Source organism: Melospiza melodia, chromosome 2, assembly GCF_035770615.1.
Source record: "Melospiza melodia melodia isolate bMelMel2 chromosome 2, bMelMel2.pri, whole genome shotgun sequence".
NCBI lineage: Eukaryota > Metazoa > Chordata > Aves > Passeriformes > Passerellidae > Melospiza > Melospiza melodia.
The window spans coordinates 81,454,885-81,475,830 of record NC_086195.1 but is presented as its reverse complement, the minus strand read 5'-3'; the positions used below and the strand labels follow the sequence as shown (position 1 = coordinate 81,475,830).

Below are 20,946 nucleotides of genomic sequence, written 5' to 3'. Positions count from 1 at the left end.
CCCTGCAAAGCTGGTCCTGGGAGAGACAAACTCTATCTCTGCAGCCAACTCATTCTCCTACCTCTTGTTTGCCTTTTCCCTATTACTATACCATAAATACTACAGCCTCCTGGACACTGCTATTTGTACCAAAAAAAAAAAAAAAAAAAAAAAATACAAACAGAACACTAACAGAAAGGCAGGCAAGTGTCTGGCAGGGGTGTCTTTAACTTCTCTCTTCTTTATTACTGCTCTAAGCAATTTAAATGTGAATAAACCAGCTCAAAGTGGAAGGAAGCACTGGTTTCAGCATGACATGGTTAGAAAAGAGTAGATGTTGATATCCCCAGAGGTCATCTGGGGCTCATAACATCCCTTGTCAGGGCCCATGGAAGCAAACTGGTATTTTCTTACTCTTCAGGAGTGCTGGGGTGTTTGCCAGCAGCCTCCACATCTCACTCCACTTTCAGGATCACTATCAGTGAGGCTGCTGAATTGCCATCTCTGCTGCAGGGAGTGGAAGATGTCCACAGAGATGTGGGCACTGGTGACACTGAGGGGATGGAGTTGTTGGTAATTGGTGGATTTTCTACGAGAGGGCTGCACCAGTGGACACTGGGCCTGCTCTTGCTGCTCAGCAGCACAGCCACAGTGTCAATGTCCCAGGAGTGTTGATGCCTTCAGTGGCTTCTCCTGTTTGCCTGAGTATAGCATGCCTCTTCTCTCTCTCCCAGAAAAGGGATGCTGAAGTGACAGTAGTTGTTGGCTGGCTCAGCTGGGAGTTTACAGTATTTAATTTACAGTTCCAGGTCTGAATTTCACACTCAGACGAGTGAGGTGGTTTCAGCTAGCAATGAGGAGGTAATTAAAGGGCCATTACAGCAAGCTGGTCCCAAGGGAGCCACAATGGTCCTGGTGAAGCTGCTGCAGGCACACTCAAGTCACATCCTCAGCTGTCTTGCTGAACTCAGGGCTCGGGAAGCGTGTTCTTATGGGCTGGTTTGAACTGAAATGTGTACAGCACAGCTGTGCTCATTCAAATAGGAATTCACAAAGCTCTAAAGAGGGAATTAAGCCTTGCTGAGGCATGCCAAGAAAATGTTGAATTTTTTATTTTGACTGGAAACATGTAAATCACCTGAATACCTTACTCAGACTTACTTAAAAACTGCTTTGAGAAGCATTCATAGAGAGTCCACTGTCACTGTCTTCATACAATCCCAGATGGCATGATACAAATGTTACCCTTTTCTAGGATCTGTTTTGTACAGCCTACTTTCCATCTTGATTTTCTTCCCTTTTGGTACTGCTGATGAATATGTTTCATTTTCCCATGGCCTCTACTCCTCAGTGCTGCACCGAGTTGGCTGCCAGCTCTGCCAGCTCTCTGTGGTGTTTGGAATCCCCCTCCTTGTCCAGGTCAGCCTGAGACTTCACTTTTTCTTAATTAAAGCAAAAGAGGAGCAAAAAAATCCCAACCCAGAAGACCACTGGAAGAGCTTACACGTGGCAGTGGCACCATTTTCAGACAGTCCTGTATCTGGGCTTCCACACACCACAAACTGATGGATTAATTGCAGACAGAGGTATTCTTCAGCTGCTGGAGGTCCATGAGCAGTGCTAAGGAAAAGGCTCACTCATTGACCCAGTTTGCAGTTTCCCACTCCATCACCTAATAAAGGGTTTGAGACAAGCAGGCCAAGTGAAAATGCTCCTTTGTGGCCACATGTCACAGCACAGCAGGACACTCAATGGTGTACATATTTCCTGTGTAAAAGCCACTCACCCACTGGAAGACTTTGAGCAAACACTCAACAAAACACTTTGCAAAAGCCAAGGGAGGGGCAGATGCCGTGATAACCCAGGATTGCTCCTGCTGCAGGGACAGAGAGAGGAGCTGCTGTGAGCCATGGCCATGGCATCGCTTCTGCCTGCACTGGGGGCAGGTGAGGAGCTGCAGAGGGACTGGAACAGCCAGAGCCCAGCCCTGATCAGCAGCTGAAGGGGCTCTTGAAAGGCCCATTTTAGGGCCCTGTAGTTTTCTTCCCTGTAGAAGTGTAAAGATTGTAACAGCATAGTAGAAAAATATATAATTCTATTGCTTACACTGGACCTGTTCAGCATCAGTGGCTGGGGAGGGTGAAGAGATGAGGGTGTGAGGTGGGAGTGGAGTGCTGCCAGCAAGCCTGCAGGCAGGGCGTGTTTCCCTGCCCAGGCATCCCTCCCAGTGTCTGTGAGGACTCTTGCCTGCTTTGGCCAAAATTAGATTCTGTCTTCCACTTCTTCCATCTGGCTGTTCTTAAGTTTTTGAAGTGTTTTAAAACATCATTGTTAAAATAATTTCTGTTTAATTGAGTATAACCAAATAACTTATAACCATTATAACTTTGGGCTGATTTATAATTAGCAGTTCTAAGTAGGAGACCAATTTAACTGTGTCCACCTTTCAGCTGTAACTTCTTTGCTCTTTGGTGCTGTTTTCCACCAGCCTAAGAGCACAGGAGGAAATGCCCTGATATGTCTCAGCTAACAGGTCAGCCCAACCTGCTTTGACTCACCCATTTAGGAAATTGAGTCGAATACCAGGTGTGCAAAGTAGATTGGATATGAAGGATTATTTGTTTTGCTGCAGTATTTTGTGGTAAGATTATCTCAGGGAAGAGAAAGTGAATGTTCCACACCAAAAAAAGAGGACAGCTTTGTGTTTCCAGTCAGTTTAAACCACTACACTTCCCTACTGACCTGTCTAATCTTTTCCACAGATAATTATTTTGCAGCACCTGAGGGTGAGTCCTCAGGTATCAGCAATTTTTACATACTGTCATGGATAGCTCTGTCCCCTGCTGTGACCAGCTCTTGTCCCTAGTTTTCATGGAGGGTTCTTGCAGAAAAATCCCAATCAGGGCATGTACTCAAAAAAAACTTCTCCATTTTAAGCACTTTACTTTTTCTTCCATTTCAGAAGCAGCTGTCCACAGATAAGAATCCAACCAAATAAATCCCTGGGTAGATTGCCTTTGAATTGAGCTCTCTGCCTTTCTAAAAGCAAGCTTTACCTTGTGCATGTGTTACATCTTCCAAAATAATGAATTTAAACCCCCAGTTCTGTTTTCCAGCGTTGAGGGGAGATCAGACCCGGCAGTTGAGGAGAATGGGAAACGCAGACCTGGAGGAAAGCAGGCAAACAAGTACCTGACAATTGCAGCGGTGATAAATAAGGCAGACGGGTAGGAAAGAGCCATAAAACAGGAGGAGAGGGGATAAGAAAGAGAGACATTCCTTTCCTGAGTGGAAAGAGTCTTCACTGTGTTGCTATTTCTGACACGGGGCAGGGATGGGGAGGACAAATCCTCCTGTGTCAAGAAAAAGGGGTAAATGCAGCATCTCTTCTTCACAAAATGGATATTTTATGAAGACTAAGAAGATAAAATGCTTGGTATGCTTGAGGGGCAGGGTAATTCTAGAGAATAGAAGAGTTTTCTTTCCTACTTGTTTTCCCATGCAGCCCAGAGTTATTTAGCTGAGCTTTTAATACACAAGTGGGAATTTTGCTGAATGATTCTCCAGTACAACTTTTATGCAATTTTTTTCTCCTGTTTCTTTCCCCTCCGCCCCTTTTTGTTTTCTTTTGTTTGAACTACCCATAGGCAGTGGTTCAATAGCAGACTTTTAAAGAATGGGTTGTTGGTGTGGGTTGAGGTTGATCTGGTCAAAGATGTGGGTATTTTTGTATTTTTTTCTGGCCTGGTTACCGGGCCAGAGGACAGAGCAGCAGTAAGAGAAGCAGTAGTTGATTCCAGGGCCATTAGGATTCTGGGTGGCATTAGGATTGCCTTCTTTTTTTTTTTTTTTTTTTTTTTCCCCATGAGAAAATGTAATGCAAGTTAAGCAGAATCTGAATACAGTCTTTTTATTGTTTTGTCCAAAACCTGAGGCAATTAGGAAAAGAACAGAGATTGTCAAGCATTTAAACCCTCCAGCTCTCACAGCATGGAGTGTGACAAGGCCAAACTGGAAGCCAACTTCTCTTCCCCAGGATCAGGTAAGAACCACAGGGGTATCCTCAGAGGAGCTGCAGCAGCTGTAGACCTTGGACTGGATGAAAAGCAAACATCAGAAAGCAGATCCAAGGAAGCCTTGAGTCCAAAACTTTTAGTTGTTTTAGGTTCACCCCCTCAGCTAACAGATGATAATAATCGCTTTTTACTAACCTCTCTCAGCTGCTGCACTTACAGCACTGATACATCTGCAGAAGGTGCAATATTGCATCTTTGGGGATTTCTGGGCTTTTACAGCTTATGTCTGCACCCCTAGACTTGCAGAGGGAAACCAGCTGCAAGAGGCTGCCCTGTGCTGGAAATGCCAGCAGTGCTCCCTGTTCTCCCCTGCCTCCTGAGGCTGCTCCTGCTGCCCCCACTGCCCAGAGTCCCCTCGCTGCAGAAAGGCAACTGAAAGGTTTCTTCTCTAGGACAAAAAAGCATCTGGGCCATAAATGCCACAAGCCCTCCTCAGTGACACCCTGTGTATTAGGAAACATCATCTGGCACTCAGGTATTTTTCAGGAATCGCTTCTACAGCACTTGCCAACACCTTGAGTCAACTCCAGCCGCTGTCTGTTTGTTGTTGAAAGCCACAGGAGATGTAATTTATGGCATTCTTCAGCCCTTCCCTGAATATCCCACAGCTTCTTCTATTGTATTAGTGAGAAGGCTGAACCCACAGGGCTTGCTTCTATTAACCCATCAATACAACAGGCATTTTATCACCTAAATGATTTAGAGTCTCTTCTGCCTGAGTCCATCTGTTCTGCCAGTTAAAAAACTGTGTATGAAGATAACTTTGAGGTAGTTCTTGCCCATAAAAAATTGATTGGTCCTTCTTGAGTAAGCAACAGATCCTCCAAGGTTTAAAGTATATTTAAAGGTATATTTAAATTGAGGATTTCATTAGACTGAGGGTTTAACATGGAGAATAGCTGCACAAACCTCCCCAGAGAAAGCTTCCTCATGTAAATTTTCATAGCATTTTGTCAAAGTGTATATTTTTTTTTCAATTGAGGATTTTTGTCTTTTTGTTGTCCCAAAATATCAAAAAAGTATGATGAATTTTGACAAAATGCAAATGTTATTTGCTGGAATATTATGGGTTATTAATTGCTGAACATCCTTAGGGAAAACGTTTAATAAAGCTGAAGCTCTGATAAAGGAACACAACTATTGTTGTATCTAAGAAGATAAATCAGCACCAGGTTGGTCAAAAACCTTCTTTTTTCTCTTGTAACAGAGAGACAACAAATGGCCCAGCTGATACTTGCTGCTGAATTTCTTCAGGTTAAACTCAGCTACCAGATGTTGCTGGAATCAAGATCAAAATGAAAAAAGCACATTTGCAAGATATGGACAAAACTGGCATGGTAAATGCTGTTACTCTGCTGATTCCAGATCTGCCTCATTTTGCTTTGGGCTGCTGCAGAGTTTATGTGTGTTTAGGTAAACATGAAATTAGAGAAGTAAGGTGGCTGTAGACTAGTGCTTTACTTTAGCTTTTAAAATATGTTTTGCAATGTAATGGCCCCTTTTCGCCTTTTTTTTTTTTTTTTTTGATGCACTAAAAGCTAGATATCCTTCTCTCATTCTTGTTTTAATGACAAATAACCTCTGCTGCTGCAATTTTGTTCAATATTGGTCTGTAGAACACCCATTGTGTGCAACTTTTTCCCCCTAATATATTGGCCTGTGAAATGTCTACAGCGCTTGGATGCCTGGGCTGAAAGACATTTTAAAAAACTGAAACACAACCTTTAGTGATTTTTTTTAATGTTCTCACTTCATTTTGTAATCTCTGCCACATGCAGAATAAGTGCTTGGGTAGTGGATGTACAGGCCTCCCCAGAATTGGTCCACAGTGTTCTGTAATTTCCTCAAATTTAAAGACTTAGGAATAAAATTAGTAACTCACCTGGACAATGCCCTGCCTCAGTTCATGTGCAAGGTGACAAGTTCATTATTTGGTACACATTCTGTATTTATATTTGTTTATTGTTATGTTCCAATTAACTGTGTGATACAGATCTGGGGCAAATCAAAATGATCTCTGGAATTCCAATAGTTTAATATTTTTTCTAAGCTGTAAATCGGTGTTCTCCCTTAAACTGTTGGTTACAACCAGATTTTGATATATTAACTGCTATACTTAAGGGAATTTTTGCATGCTAAGTAGCATGTGAATTAGCCATCCATAAACTGAGACTGAAACCTGGGCAAAAGAAATGGAAAACTCCACAAAGACTGAGGCTCAGGGGAAGCACTTTCTAAAAGCTGCTTTCTCTTTTTGTCTGCTTTTCCACCAACGCTTTAGAAAAATGTCATTTATAACCTTTTGAGCAAGTCAAATCTCCTTTTGTCAGATCAACCAAAAGGAAAAAAAAAAATCCAACTGTGATAAGGATTTAGAAAATCAAATGATGGGAAAACCCCCTCAGTCCTCCTCGGCTGACCCTGCTGTTGAAGTTGTGGCACTGTGTAGAAGCCTCAGTGTGCCCCCAATCTGCCACCCTCTCTCTCAGCTGGCTATTAGAAAACATTTCCTCTAATCCCATCATTCAGTGCTGGTGTAGAGAGCAGCAGGCTCCCCAGCAAATCCCCCCATGATGATTTTTATCCTATTGAAAGCGCCACCTTATCGGACATAATCGAAATGGCTCATGTGCTGCTATGTGAAGAGCAAGTGGGTTTTACCATCACTCAGGCCAAAACTAAATATGGATTAAATTGCACCCTGCCAGCACAAAGTGTGCATTGTGTGGCTCTGCCTGCAGTGCCCAGCCTCAGCTTGCTCCATGCCTGATAAAACACTGCACCCTCCTTCAATCCTCCTTTTCTAAAAGGGCAAAACAAAGCAGCAGTGTCTGTGCTGGAATGTGCTGCAGGTAGTGATCTAAACCTCCATCACCAAAGACAGTGAGAGGATTAATTTAATGCATGGAGGTTGTTGCTTGGAGGGACTTCATAGGAATGCAAACCAAAGGCCCTCAGAGAGCCCAGAACAAAGGGAAAAGCCATGTGATCTCAAACTCCTGGTAGGATGGGGAGGACTGGATTAAGGGCTCGGTCTACCTTGTAGAAAAGGCAGGAAATACTGTTGTATGAATAGGAATGCAAGCAAGGAAAAGATTTTGGGGTGGGTGGCTTTTTTTCTAGACCTTCTGAAAATCTTGGATGGGAAATTGCAGCCTGGTTAATGACATTTATATAGTAATTGGTGTGAGCAAACGTCTGTGCAAATTTTGTGGTTATGTATGTCATGTGTTCTGAGTTGTGCTTTGTTTCCAGATAGAGTAAATATCTGTTTTTCAATTCCCATTTATTGATTATATTTTAAAAAATTGTTGTCAGGGGCACTCCATTGCAACCCTGGCAGTGCTGAGGGTTATGAAGATCCCTGTGTTGGCACAAGGTGACCTCCCAAACACGCCATGTGCTGCTGCGCAGACTTGCAGATCTCCATATGAACTCCAAGGACACTCAGGTGGGCTGGGCATGTGGCAGTCAGAGCAGAGAACAAGTAGAAGACTGCTCAGGAGTGCAGCACATGGACACAGGAGGATGAGGAGTCCTTGCTTTTCTGGGCAGGGAATCCCCAGTTAAGCTCTGAATTATGTACTTCAAAGAATGTAGAAATAACAGCATTACACTGAAAAGAATCAATGTGGAATTTGCTCAACTAAACCAGAGACAGGGACAGAGCAGCTTTTGAGTCTCCCCCCAACTTTCCCCCCAAAAATCACACACTTCAGACAAGCGCCCTGGCTTTATGTTATCTGCAATCCCTATCTGGATTCAGTTTCCAGTCACCACTTATGGCTTTATCATAAGGACCAATTTTATGCAATTATCAAATTACTCTTTCTTCTCAGTCTTCTACTCTTGTCAGACTGTGCCATTCCTTTCTCATTAATTTAAATTTGGGCCATGGCTCCAAAAATATAGCTCCTCTCATTATTTGCTTATCTGTCTTGTCTGAAACAACCTAGTGGTGTGGAGCACCAGGTTCTCTTTTCTAAGACATTGTAAAGAAAGCAATTTGACTTTCCCCCCCACCTCTTTTCCCTCCTCCTTTCTTGAGAAGCAGAATTTTTAAACAGTTTGGAAACACTATGATTTTAAGCATTGATATTAATTTTCTGCTTCTTCAGGATCCTTCTGCTTGAAGAATGATGTTACTGCTCAACTGCAAACATCTCAAGACAAAGACACACCAAATTCTACCATAACCTTAATGTAATTACCCCATTATGGAATTCTAAAAGAACTAGAAGAATTCATCACTAAATTTGTACTGAAAGCTATTATTAATTTGAGGTAAACAAACCAAGACTGGTTCATGTAACATTTTATTCACAAGTAGAAAAAGTATTACAAAACAATTTATACAAGGTTTTAATTTACATTTGTTAAAGGAGTATTTAAAACAGCACTGTAAGTCCCTAGACATGACATGTGGGCAGTCTAAATGCAGTGATAGTGGATGTTTTCTATTGGCATGTACAACATTGCTTGCCACAGGCAATATACAAAAGACCAATTTGGTTAAATTAAGGAAAAAAGTATATACAAAATATACACATATATCTAAAAAACACTCTCTTAATTTTTTCCTCCCAATTTTCTCTCAAGCTTTCACTCATTAAAAAAAAAAAAAAAAAAAAAAAGAGTATCTTTTTCTAGGGTTGCTGGATAAGAACAATTATACAAATTTTAAATTCCAATGGGAAAACATACTGCGGCAGATGCTGGCAAAATTTTTGAACATTGCTTTTGCAAGAACTGTTATTAGTGAAAAGTTAAATCTCTGTATGTTCTGGAAATATTTTGCCATATACTGAAATGCACATTGGATTTTTTTCTATTTACAAAGTATATACAAAGAAGCACACATCTCTTCATGCACATGTAGTGAAAAATAATGTTTTTTAACTTCTTAAACGTATGAAAGTATACAAAGAAATTATTGAAAACTACTCATATATAAATATATATGTGAAAGTATTTATCTGAGTAATTGTACTGTAGAACTGCTTATTATTCCATCAGTGACCAAAAGGTGGTATCTATTACTTCAAACACCAAACCCAACAACAGCCAGAAAATCACTTGGGTAACTTGTTCACATTGGTTTGAATTTGGGAAGTATTATTCGTGGCTTTTGCACTAAGGAATAATCTCAGTGGTGAAGAGCTGGAGCATCTCTCTGCCATGGCTGCCTGTACTGTTTTTAGATATTTTTGTGCAGGTCCAACCTTCCTCTGTGTGCTTCAAAGCAGAAGTCTTTTTCCATAATGGATTCTGAATGCTGTCTCAACATTTCCATTGCCACACAAACCATGTGTGGAAAGATGAGTAATATTTATTGCCAATTTGTTGGCATCTGTTTTGCTGATTACTTTGCTTTAGTCAAGGCACATTGGGTACTTTAAGGAATAATTGCTAGAGTTCATCACAGACAAGTGTGAGCCTGTTGAGTGTCATGAATCAGTGGAGGTTACTGACATTATCCACAGAAGCAAAAACCATTTTAGGGTTGAAAATGGCTGAAAAAAATTGATATTAAGGGATGTGATAAAGCAAACCACTTTGCTTTTGATGCTTCTTATGTTTTGTGTGCAAAATTTGAATTTGAGGCAGTACTACAGTGAGAAGGACAGAGGGTCTTGAATGAAAGTGACTTCTAAATGAATGAATGAGTTCACCACAGAGATTGACCCTTAAAAATAATGCACGAATAAAAAAACCTTTGTAACAGTCTCACTGTATAAATACTTTCATGGCACACCTGCTATAGTCTGACATTTTGATCTGACAGTTGATTACAATTATTTCGACATTCAAAATTATATGCTATAACAAGAAGTGCTGTATTCCAATACTGAGACTACTAATTAAACACAATGTCCTTATCTATATGTCTGACCTTCATTAAACTAAATCTACTTTAAAGCTAATCTCCTGCTACACTTAACAGAACAATGCCACCTCCCAAAAATGTAATATAATTGGATGGAGGGGACTTCAACCACACACACTGTAACATGCTAATTCTCTAACTCCCCAAACTAGCTTATTGACTATAGTGTAATACATAATAAAAGCTTCAGTTTATTAATAGGTGATCCTTTTATAAACAGAAATGGATTTATTTTTACAAATTTTACGTCCTTCAATAACAGGAATACTATTTAAAATCAGAACCAGCAGAAAAAAAAAATCCTAAAGCATGCACAAATCTGCAGGCAGAGTAACTGGCACCATATTGTCCCACATCTTCTGACACCTGTAGCCATATCTGAGACCCCCCCTAAACACTGAAGTATTTTTATTTCTTACTTTATTTACATATACTATTAAGCTTAATCCATTAGACCTTTTGAGACTCTGAGGAAATAGAAATAGATTGGAAAGGTCATAAATCCACTTTCAGGGTCCTCACAGGATGCTCCTTGAAGTTTAACTTCACAGCTGTTACAGCTCAGACACAACTGCTCAGAAGGTGTGAAATGATGCCATTTTTTTCCAGCTGGATTGGAAACCATGCAACACTGAAGACCTGACTATGTTTGATGAGAATCAGCAGGGGAGTGTAAGGGAAGCATTCAGCTTTAGTGCTGAGAAACAGCTCCAGTCCCTAAAACAAAGTGAAAGAAGAGTGGTTACATAAACCCATAAGAAACCTGTATGCACTTCTGTGTTTGACTAAACACTAAAAGAGTAGAGGTATACTTACTGCTTGCTGTAAAATTCACCTAAACCTGAAGATTAAACCTGTATTAAAACCCACATTAAAAAGCTTAGAATTGTGTGTACATATATAAGGTATGCTATATTCTGATTTTGTGTTGTTCTTTTGAAATACAATAATAAAATATTGACCTATGAAAGACTGTAATACATCAGGCAGTACAAAGACCATCCTTGCCTCAAAATATTTCAAAAAGACATGAAAGAAAAAGAGCAGATGGGAAAAAATGCTATAGATGGAGATGAACTAATTGTCTTGGAGTTGTACAGCTGGCCAGTGTTCATCCTGAAAGTACATCTCAAGTAAGCCTAGTCCTGGTCTTGTCCTGTGAACACTACTGAAATTCCTCTGCCAAAAATGCACACATAATGATGCACTGTAGAGTCCGAATGGGGAGAAATTAAAAAAAATAATCAGTAGGGTCTATTATAGGAAAAAGAATGAAGAAAAAATTAACCCTCCTGAAGACCTTGATTATTCAAAAGGATACACAAATCTCAGTAGTAATAGAGGACAGCAGAAAACTATCAAAGCATACAGGATTTTGAGATGCTAGAAAAGCTGTCTCCATACACATAGAAATCAGTAAGAAAATTTACAGTTCATACACCGTAACAAGTATAGTGAAATAAAAGCTAATTTTTGTAATCATATTTTGAAATCCTGTGGTTCTTTTGATCTAAGAAAATTCTTAAATAATATTAACCGCATGCCTCTGAAGTTGATGCATGGTTTGGTGGGAAAACACCCACAAATTTCTGATTTTAAAAATCTTGTTAATATGGAAATGTATTCCCTTAAAACATCAGGAACTGCTAGGAACTAGCAGTGCTGAGATCTGAGGTTGTATCCATGTCACTGTCCCCTCCTACACACAGCTACAAGAGTACAGCTGTCACCAAACAATACTGGGCACACACCAAAATAAAACAGTCAGTGCTGCTATCTGACACAGGGGCAGGCAGTGCCCAGCATTGTTACAGACAAAACTTTACACTGTAAATAACACATTGAGAGAAAGATGTGCCACCTGGATAAGGCTGATGCTGTCAGTGACACAGCAGATTTTCAGGTTACAAGTTCCGCTGAAGTCAATGGCAAAGCCATTCTAGATTTAGCAGTTCCCTTCCCTTTTCTCCTCTTGACAATGTCACCTAAACAATTAAGGAGTAACAAAGAAACTACTGCACTTATATGCTTTCAGAATATGTGTGGTTCTTGCTAAATACTAATTACTTTCTACTTCAAATTTAGGAATAACATAAAAGTGTTAGTGCAAACCAAATGGAAGAGGATCAAAGGAATGCAGTTTCACTTCTGTAGATGGCCCAAAATGCTGGTAATTACAGATAGCATAATTTTCTTAATTAAATTTGGTGCATTATTAATATTAGTGGCAACTTCTTGTGTTCCTGCCTCTGAGTTCATGCACAGGAGACTTTCTCCTTTTCAGCCACAACCTGCATAGGCCTGGAGTAACAACACCACTTGCCATCAGAACACAGGCCATAATTTGGGATTATGTTTTATTTTTGTGTATGCCCTATATAAATTTCACAGATTAGTTATTTGAGGCCCCAGATTACTTCCAAAAGTAGAAAATTCCATTTTAAAAGCACGGAGCACAGGTAATATTAAAAAAGATATACGGATGAAGCAGCAGCAATGTGACTTTTTGCAACAGTTCCATTGTTACATAGTTGAGACAATTGTTTATCACCTCTTTTCATTTTGAACTCAGACCTGCATTTTCTCTGAGCTTTTATACATGAAGTTGCAATTTATGGACTAACTTACATTTTATCTGATGACATGGGAATATAAATGGCATTATAAGGCATTTGAGATTCCCATGTGTTTCTAGTACTACTGCAGTAACTCCACAGAAAGGCTTTGTAAATATTTTAAATGAACACTTGTATGTCTTTTATGCTTTGTTTGCAATAAGCAAAGCCAATTCCTCAGTTCTCACTCATAAACAAAGGCTAGCCTCACACGATGGTTTGGTCACAAGGCTATTAAACTGAATTTTTCTCTTAAAATTTAATGAAAAAAATCCTTGATAAAAGCTGACTGATGTACAGACTTACTCCTGTATTCTGAATAATATTTCAACACCACAGTTTGTGTAATTACACCTTTCAAATTTAGTTAATTATTTAAAAATGTGAAACTGCCGGATCTCTTGTAGAGGTTTAATTTATTTCAGCAATAGCTAGGTGTAACCTATGGAGAAATATAACCCTAGAACTTCTACAATTCTGTATTTATCTAGCTCTACATGCCTGGAGCACTTATTCTCATTCCTTTGTAGTTATGTTTTTTACCTCTTTATCAGTCCGTAGAGTCATTTGTTGTTCCATTACACTTTGTCTTTGGCTGGCTTTCAGCAGTCACCGAGTTCTGAAGTGATGAAACTTCTGTGCATGTTCTATGTTCGGAGATTTCAAAGGACTTTGCAACATTTCCATCAAGAGACTTAGCTGAAAGAAGTACTTCACTTGGTTCCTGTTTATTATCCAATTCAACGGCGGCTGCATTTTCAGTCTCAGGGCTGCAGGATTTTGCAGATCCTCCAGCCAGTTCTGAATATGATTCACAGATAGAAATGCTGTCACAACAAGCTGAGTTTTGCATAAGAGGCCAAGCATCTGGAATGTCTCCACAGGCAGAGTGTGAAAGAGAACCAAGGAAAGCAGGAATCATTTCTCCAACAGAATCAGCAGCTCTGCAGAAGGAGAAAAGATACATGACTTACAAACCATTCCAGAAAATATTATCAGTATTTTAATTACTGATCATTTGTAATAGGTATTTCAAGATGGTTTAACAGGGTTATATGAATACTCTAAAGACATCCTGTACAAAGTAATTCTATGGAGAAGGAATACAGTCTGTTCCTTGGCAGGAAATGACAAAAGCTCTGGTGACCAATACTCTGGATGGTGAATCCAGGATTCCACAAAACGTAAACTACAGTTGGAGCTGTTTAGGGTCAGAAATATGACAAAAAATAATATACTAGTGTTCAGGTATAAACACTGTCACAAAGAAGAACTTTTTTTTCCTCAGTGCATGGATATGGGAGTATTAAGACAAGATGTAACAGGCTTAAAATGCAGCAACAAAGATGGTTGGGCAGAGTCTAGAATCTTCAACACTGAGGGGGTTTGGTTGGTTTGGTTTTTTAATTCCCCTAATTGTAGACAGACAAATATCTAATGGAAGTAAAAGAAGTAAAGTTGCTTCAGACTGGGAGAATGGAAGGCTTCTTGAAACTGTATTTGCTTTAAACCTGAAAACGTATACACTTTAGATTTTTCAGTTTGTTCTGTCTAGCCTTCAAAATGCGAAAAGTTTTTCTTCTATTCTCTTTTACATGTAAAGGACATAATGTTAAAGAAGAGCAAGCATTATTTTCTTTTTATGGAAAATGGAAGAAAGTATAAGTGGAAACAGTATTATCTACCTCAAGTGTATTTAAAGTGCATGATAATAGTGACATGTGCCAAACACTGTTGAAAATCCAGTAGTGTTTTTCACTATATATACACCAAAAAAAGTATTAACAAAGCCAGGAAGTTACAACAATGTTTTATTTCCAAAAACTGTCTGCAGATTTTTAAAAATGCAAGGGCTATGTTAAATCTGATATGCAGTATGACAAAACTCGTCCCATATTAACACACCTAGAACAGTTTTTAAATAGCTTTACTCATTTCCAAAACATGACACTTTAATAGCTTTGATACACACACAAAGCATTTTCAGAGATGAGGCCAAAAGTCAGGACACTGCACCACAATTGAAGGAAATACATTATTCTGGCAAAGGAAATTGGCACAATCTCCATTTCTACTGGAAGGAACCACAGGATCTTTGATGTCCACATAGCATGGATATTACAGTTATTTTTAAAGCCTTAACCAAAAGATTCCTCAAAAAGTACACAACTCTCAATTTGTCAGCTTTGGTGGTATAGAAGGATGACTCAAGCTTGTTGGTATTTAAACAAGTTGTTATAGAGAACTTAGATATTTGTACTTATGTCGCTAAGTCACCTTGCACAAACAATACTTATGAAGAAGCCGCCTCTACATTTTTAGTAACATGTGGCCAAAAGAACAAAACAGCTGAAGACCAATTTAAACCTTATATGGAAAATCATTCTAGCTAAAAGAAATAAATACATCCTGTATTAAAATCCGTAACCAGGAAACTCTGAAGGACACCATAAATTTTATGTATTTAGCTCGTGGCTCTGCTGTAAAAATAACTACTACTATACTTATACTCAGCTGATTGGGAGAAAATAAAAGCTAAAACCTGCTAGAAATTCAGAAATAACAGATACTTCAAATCCTGCAGTCCTAAAGAGTTCCTTAAAAATAATCTCCATGCCACTTGTGAACTGTACCTTAATCCCCTCAAATTTATGAGTTTATGCAGCAACTTGCTAACCATTAGCAGAAGAGGGGGTGGCTAAAGCCTATAAGGTGCCACAGACTAGAAGGAACATTATCTGCTTGTGAGAGAAGCCACTTCTTCAGAGAAACCATGGATCAAGTCAGCATTTACTAAGTAACACTTAATTTTGTCACCATAAACCTATTCTTGCACAACATGGGATGATATGGGTACAGCTCATCAAAATCCCTCATTCCACTTCAAGCAGCTGTTGTCTCTGTATAAATGTTGATTTGACTGCATAAAAATGCTCCATGTTTAATACATATTTGTAAAACTAAGTTACCTTTCATTGAGTGTGGTCTGTGAGTGGAAAGCACAACTGTGACTGCTGTGCTCCATGCTACAGGTTTCATCACAGCACAGTGAGGGAATCAAGTGAACTGGTCCTGAGGAATGAAAATTAATTTTAATAGTGTTAAAACTCTGTATAAACTTAGTCTCTGATCTTTTTCAAACTTGAGTATTAGTTTGTCAGTTACATTATAATACATGAATTGAGGAAATTCAGCAAGAGATTTCTTTCTGTAAAAACATTAAAAAAAATATCTTTATTCCTTTAGAATTGAAATATCTATAAAAGCCAAGTGCTTCCTCTAGTAGTAACATAGAAGCCAGTCATGAGTACCTATTTTTTAAATTAATTTTCTTCTTCTCAGTTGAATATACATAAGTGGAAGCTTTCTGAGTAAAGCTATCAGGACGATATTTAATCCTGTGCTTTTGTGTTAAATTATGTATTTCTTAATTATTCTTATTATTTCTTATTGTCTTATTATTTCTTCTTCTTATTTCCTAATGTCATAACTGCATCTGTTCTGATAAGACTTCACAAAATGACAAGGATTTGAACTGTCCACGTTGCTGTCCACGTTTAGCATTCATACCACATTCTTAGATACTCTCTGGTAAATCCTTCACACGAATTTAAGTCTCAAAGCCATATGCAGTGCTATTTTTATCAGGAATAAATGAGATAGACATTTTTTTTCAAGTGAAGTCACTGAAATGAATACAGGAAGAAACAAAAAAAAAACAAACTCAAATAGCTACTCAAAAATCTTTTCTGCTTATTAAGAAATTAGCCTCTGACAAAGGTTAGTTTGACAGTGTTAGCTCTGCAGTTGGATTGCCACAACTCAAGTGTTAGATAAAATAGAGTCACCTTTCAGCAGACATAACATACCACATGTCTGTGATGCACTTCTTTGGCACTGGCAGCATGTTCTGTGGTTATATTCACTTAGCCGTGGTCTATCAAAACATGATAATTCAGAGCCATTGTAGTGAATGTCTTGTGATCTCAGAGACCCTTTGAACAAAGTGCATAAAAGTCCATGTCAGTAAGTGTTACCCTTTTTCCTGCTCAGAGCCCTCTATCTTTATAAAATGTGTAATGTCATGCTATAAAGCATGTTCATACATTTTCCAGCTGAAAGACCCACAGTGACCATGTGGCTTCCAATAATGTAAACCACAGACTTTGCAACAAAGCCTAGAACAGCTGGTTCAACTGCAGCCTCTTCTAGGAAGACATCTGCTCTCATTTGGATGATTTGAGAGTATATCTTATTCACTGTTACATTTCTGCAGTGTTTAATGATTCTCAGTGATTCCCATCTGAAATTTTCCAGAGTCAGCTTTCAGCCACTGGGATTTTGTTTATATTATCTTAAAGAGCTTTATATTAACAGCAGACTACCTTTAATCTCTATAATTGTAGGCCAAGGCAAACAAGTTACTGCACTTCACTAAATGATGTCTGAGTTCACTGTGTCAGAATTTCTCAAAACTCATGGGTAAAGCAAATTCTAGGTTAGGAATAATTCTTACAATGCCTGTGAAAACCTCTGTACATTTCTGCTTGTGCTGAGAGCAGCAGTAACATCAACTTAACCAAGATAGTATTCTTGTTTGGCATCCAGGGTTCATTAGATGCTATAAACATATTTTAATAAAAGTTTTATAAAACTATAAATGGGAACTATAGTGCTTTTCACTTTTTTCTTTCTTAATTTAAATTAAGAGGCAGAAAAATATTTATTATAAAAAAATTACATTGATAAGCTGTTAGGGATTTAAAAGAAATTTACAGATCTGTCGCATGCATTTAATTAATCTTGAATATGCCCATAAAACCAAAATTGTTAAGGACAAATCTCTCATCTACACTGGCCACATTCATTATCTTGATGACCTAATCTGTGTTTCACAATAGTATTTGATGCACAGATCTTCCAAACTGGTATTTCCACATTGACGTTGCAACTCCGTAAGGTCCCATCTTGGATCATGAATAGTCCAAATGTATCTGTGCAGCCTCTAGCAGAGTATGGCATGGGGCTGATGTAATTGGAGTATTTCTGGGCATTTACACAGCATTTTCTCAGTAGCAGCTGCAACTTTTGAGTTGGCAAACTTGGATGGAGTCCTGGGCTCTGCTGTATTGACCATCTCAATCTAAACTTGCTGAAATGATGTAGACATTTCATTTCTTTACCTACAGAGGGATCTGCCAAACTAATACCACTCCATAAGTATTACCAAGAAAGGGTAAAAACTGGAAACTCACAGCTTGGTTTCTTCTCCATGAACTGCCTCTTGCAATAGATAACACAAAGGATGAGAAGAGCCAAGAGCACTGTTGCAAGTGCACTGCAGATAACAGCTGCCAGAGCAGTGTCTCGAGGGCTGGAAGCAGTTGAAGGAATCTTCACAAGATTTACCTTGGTAGTACCTGAAATATAATTAAATAATGATTAAGCCAAACTGCAGACGTTTCCAGAATATAGTCATGTAAATGAAAGTCTGGGAAACAGAAGAAATTTCTGGCATAGAAAAAAAGAGAATGTTTTTCAAAAAAAGAAAATGTACTTCTATGTGCAACATTAGTTGCGCATGTAGATAGATATGATCATCAGCACCTTCAGTATGAAAAGGAGTCTTAGAAAAGATATATTACAAAATGTGCCATAATGAGTGGAGATGCACACCAACACATTCAGAATGTCCATGAGAATGGGAATCAGATCCTCCCTATGAAAACAAGGACATTTGAATGTTTAATGCCACATGAATTTAATATGGAGAACATTTCCTAGGGCAGAGCTGAGAGAGTGATCCACTAGAGGGAGGCACAAATACATGAACTTCCCTTAATAAGGAAACTTTCTGGGCACTGAGACACCCACAGAAGTTCAAATGTCATCAAAATTATCATCCTACTTTGTTGCATATGTCATCACACCATGGTAATTTCCAAGATCAAACCCAAGATTTCAACTCTGCAAACTCTTTTTCTTCAGTGATTTTTTTTTTTAATACTACATAATACCTCTAGTCAACATTCAACAGATTAACTTTATACCCAAATTAGTGAAGACTTAAGCAATGTTTCCAGCTACAAATGTTTTCACCTTTAGGTGGAAGGTGAAAAATATTTTTAAAGGATCAAAACTTTAACTACAACTGTTGAAACTGTCTTTTGTATTTTAATATTAAATTATTTTTTAAACAATCTATGAATTTTGACAGCCCATCTATTTCAATCTACTGTGAAGTCTTCCTAAATTCAATAAGAAAAAAAAAAATAAAACATAAATAACTTCTATGACAGCAAAATTTTAAGAAACCACAAACCATATTTTACTAACTTTTAAAAATAAATTACCATGCCTATTTACCCCAGAAGATATTTGGTAAAAACCTAGAGACTATAATATCCTAAGAAATGGTCCATGCAGTCATAAGTTTAAATTGTGAGATAAATATCTGCCAGAGTATATTAAAACCTCTAGTCAAATTGTACATAAATTAAAACCTCTAAACAAATTGTACATAAATACAATTGTTCAATATCATTACTGCAATTTCATGATGGCAGGAAAGAACTTCCTAGCTTAGCTAGTGCAATCAGTGGAACCGTATTACTAAGGAATAATTTTCTGGAATAGTAATGGTATTTCCTCTACACACATCAAACATGGGTACCACAGTGTTCGTGATACTTTATTGCTTTGTTATATAGGGATTGACAAAACCTAGGCATTTTGGAAAATTGACTTAATTCTATGACTTTAAAGCACTTAATGCCAAAGGAAAACACTATTCTATGAAATAAAGAATCCAGAAAATTAAAGAAATAACCCAAAAAATGAATTAAATAAAAACAGTTTCTGCAGCTTACAGTATCATGTAGTTGCTAGTAAATAGGGTAATATAAAAAAGTGGAGAGATCAGATTATGGCCATTATACAGAAGAAAGTTTAGTTGCTTATTTCCTGATTTCAGCATGAAGATAAACAAGTATCACTGCATTCTCATCTGCTTAAATATTTTCATTTACCTTCAATTTGTACTATTATATTCCACTGTCACATCAAAATCTGAAGAGTAAATTCACAGCAGATCATTTTTACATGCTTTCAACTTGCCTAATCGCACACAGTGAAGCAACTGGGGAAAGTACAACAGAGAGCCACAAAAATGACTGAGGAACTGAAGAGTCTCTCTCTTATGATCAGTTTGAGAGAGCTGGGATGGCTCAAGCTCAAGAAGGCTCAGGGGAACCTCCTCAGTTTGTATAAATCCTTGGAGGGAGCATGCAGACAGGACAAGAGCCATGCTCCATTCTCAGTCAGAGCTAAATGCTATGGCCTCTTTTCCAAATCTCCAATATTACTTTTAAAGAAAATGCAATAAGTGTCATAATAATTTGTCATTACTTGAATGCTCTTGGCAGGAGCACCTCAATCTTCCACAGAAAAAACTTTTCACTCAGTTTCTAGGATTCTTGCAGCTGTAGTTTACAGTTTATAGTTTAAGCAGACTGAAAAAATTTCTGCATGAAGTTCCAGGATTTTTGTGAGAAGCAGTAAATATATGTAAAATCCTGTCTATATAGCTAGGTGTGCTGGTTTTGGTGTGAAGATCAGACTGGGCTTTGGTATCAGGTTTTCAGTTTTAGTTAACTGCCTGATCTAGTCTTTAGAAGGTTAAAGACAGACTGGAAAAGTATTTAAAAACAAGACAATAAAAAAAAGTGATCTGAACATCTTCAAATATTTTTCATATCAATACATCTATTTGTATTAATGTACATAAGAGCACTAAACAGTTCTTAGCAATTAGGCCTTCATAATTTGCAGAAAAAAGAATTATCAATTTTGAAGGGCAAAAAAGAAAAAGAGCACAGGAGATGAAGATTCTATGTTTTTGTCTCTGTTCATTTGCTAACAAAATACATCTATTTTCAAGTATGGTTACATATTACATATTCTAGGAAAATATAAATTATATATTTCTTTAATGTCCACCAGCAATATTCAAACTGGAAATGCGGTGATTTCATTTTAAATAGGGATAGCAAAACTGAATTATTTTTAGCCATCTAGCTATTTAAGATTCATTTTGTTGATTTTTTTTCACTTGAGAAAGCAATTTTCTATTCCTGAGAATGTCTACCACTCATCTTCACCTTCAAAGAACTTTTTGGAATAGCTACTCTGAGCAGTCCATTGTAGTCTAGCTCTAATTATAATGATAGTGATCTTCCCTGCAGAGACCAACATTTCAAAAGTGGATTGCTATTGTAGAAGTGGCCCGTTGGGCATTGCTTTCAGTGTTACTCAGACATGTATGCATTTTCATAAACTCTTTCTTTTCACAGACTTAATGGTCCCACTTCAGTAAAGCAAGGAGTTGCAT

The 20,946-nt window shown here is 38.1% G+C and overlaps 1 protein-coding gene and 1 long non-coding RNA gene across 5 annotated transcripts in view; one reads left to right on the top strand and one right to left on the bottom strand.

The window, feature by feature from the left end:
• Window positions 1-2,394: 2,394 nt before the first annotated feature.
• Window positions 2,395-8,360, top strand: LOC134414450 (uncharacterized). Of its 2 annotated transcripts, XR_010026739.1 has the most exons (5): window positions 2,395-3,206; window positions 3,922-4,021; window positions 5,263-5,392; window positions 7,374-7,506; window positions 8,174-8,360. It is a non-coding gene; the product is annotated as an uncharacterized LOC134414450 (long non-coding RNA). The 2 variants fall into 2 exon arrangements; XR_010026738.1 differs by having other exon boundaries at window positions 2,395-4,021.
• TNFRSF19 (TNF receptor superfamily member 19) overlaps window positions 8,354-20,946 on the bottom strand; it is a 57,666-nt gene continuing 45,073 nt past the window's right edge. For all 3 annotated transcript variants that reach the window (XM_063149039.1, XM_063149040.1, XM_063149041.1), the window contains 5 exons: window positions 17,813-17,977; window positions 16,427-16,552; window positions 15,527-15,629; window positions 13,101-13,501; window positions 8,354-10,659 (listed from right to left, as the gene is read on the bottom strand). In XM_063149039.1, the coding sequence (XP_063005109.1) occupies window positions 13,108-13,501; window positions 15,527-15,629; window positions 16,427-16,552; window positions 17,813-17,977 (788 nt within the window). In that variant the 3' untranslated portion in view covers window positions 8,354-10,659; window positions 13,101-13,107. The remainder of the gene's footprint in view (window positions 10,660-13,100; window positions 13,502-15,526; window positions 15,630-16,426; window positions 16,553-17,812; window positions 17,978-20,946) is intronic.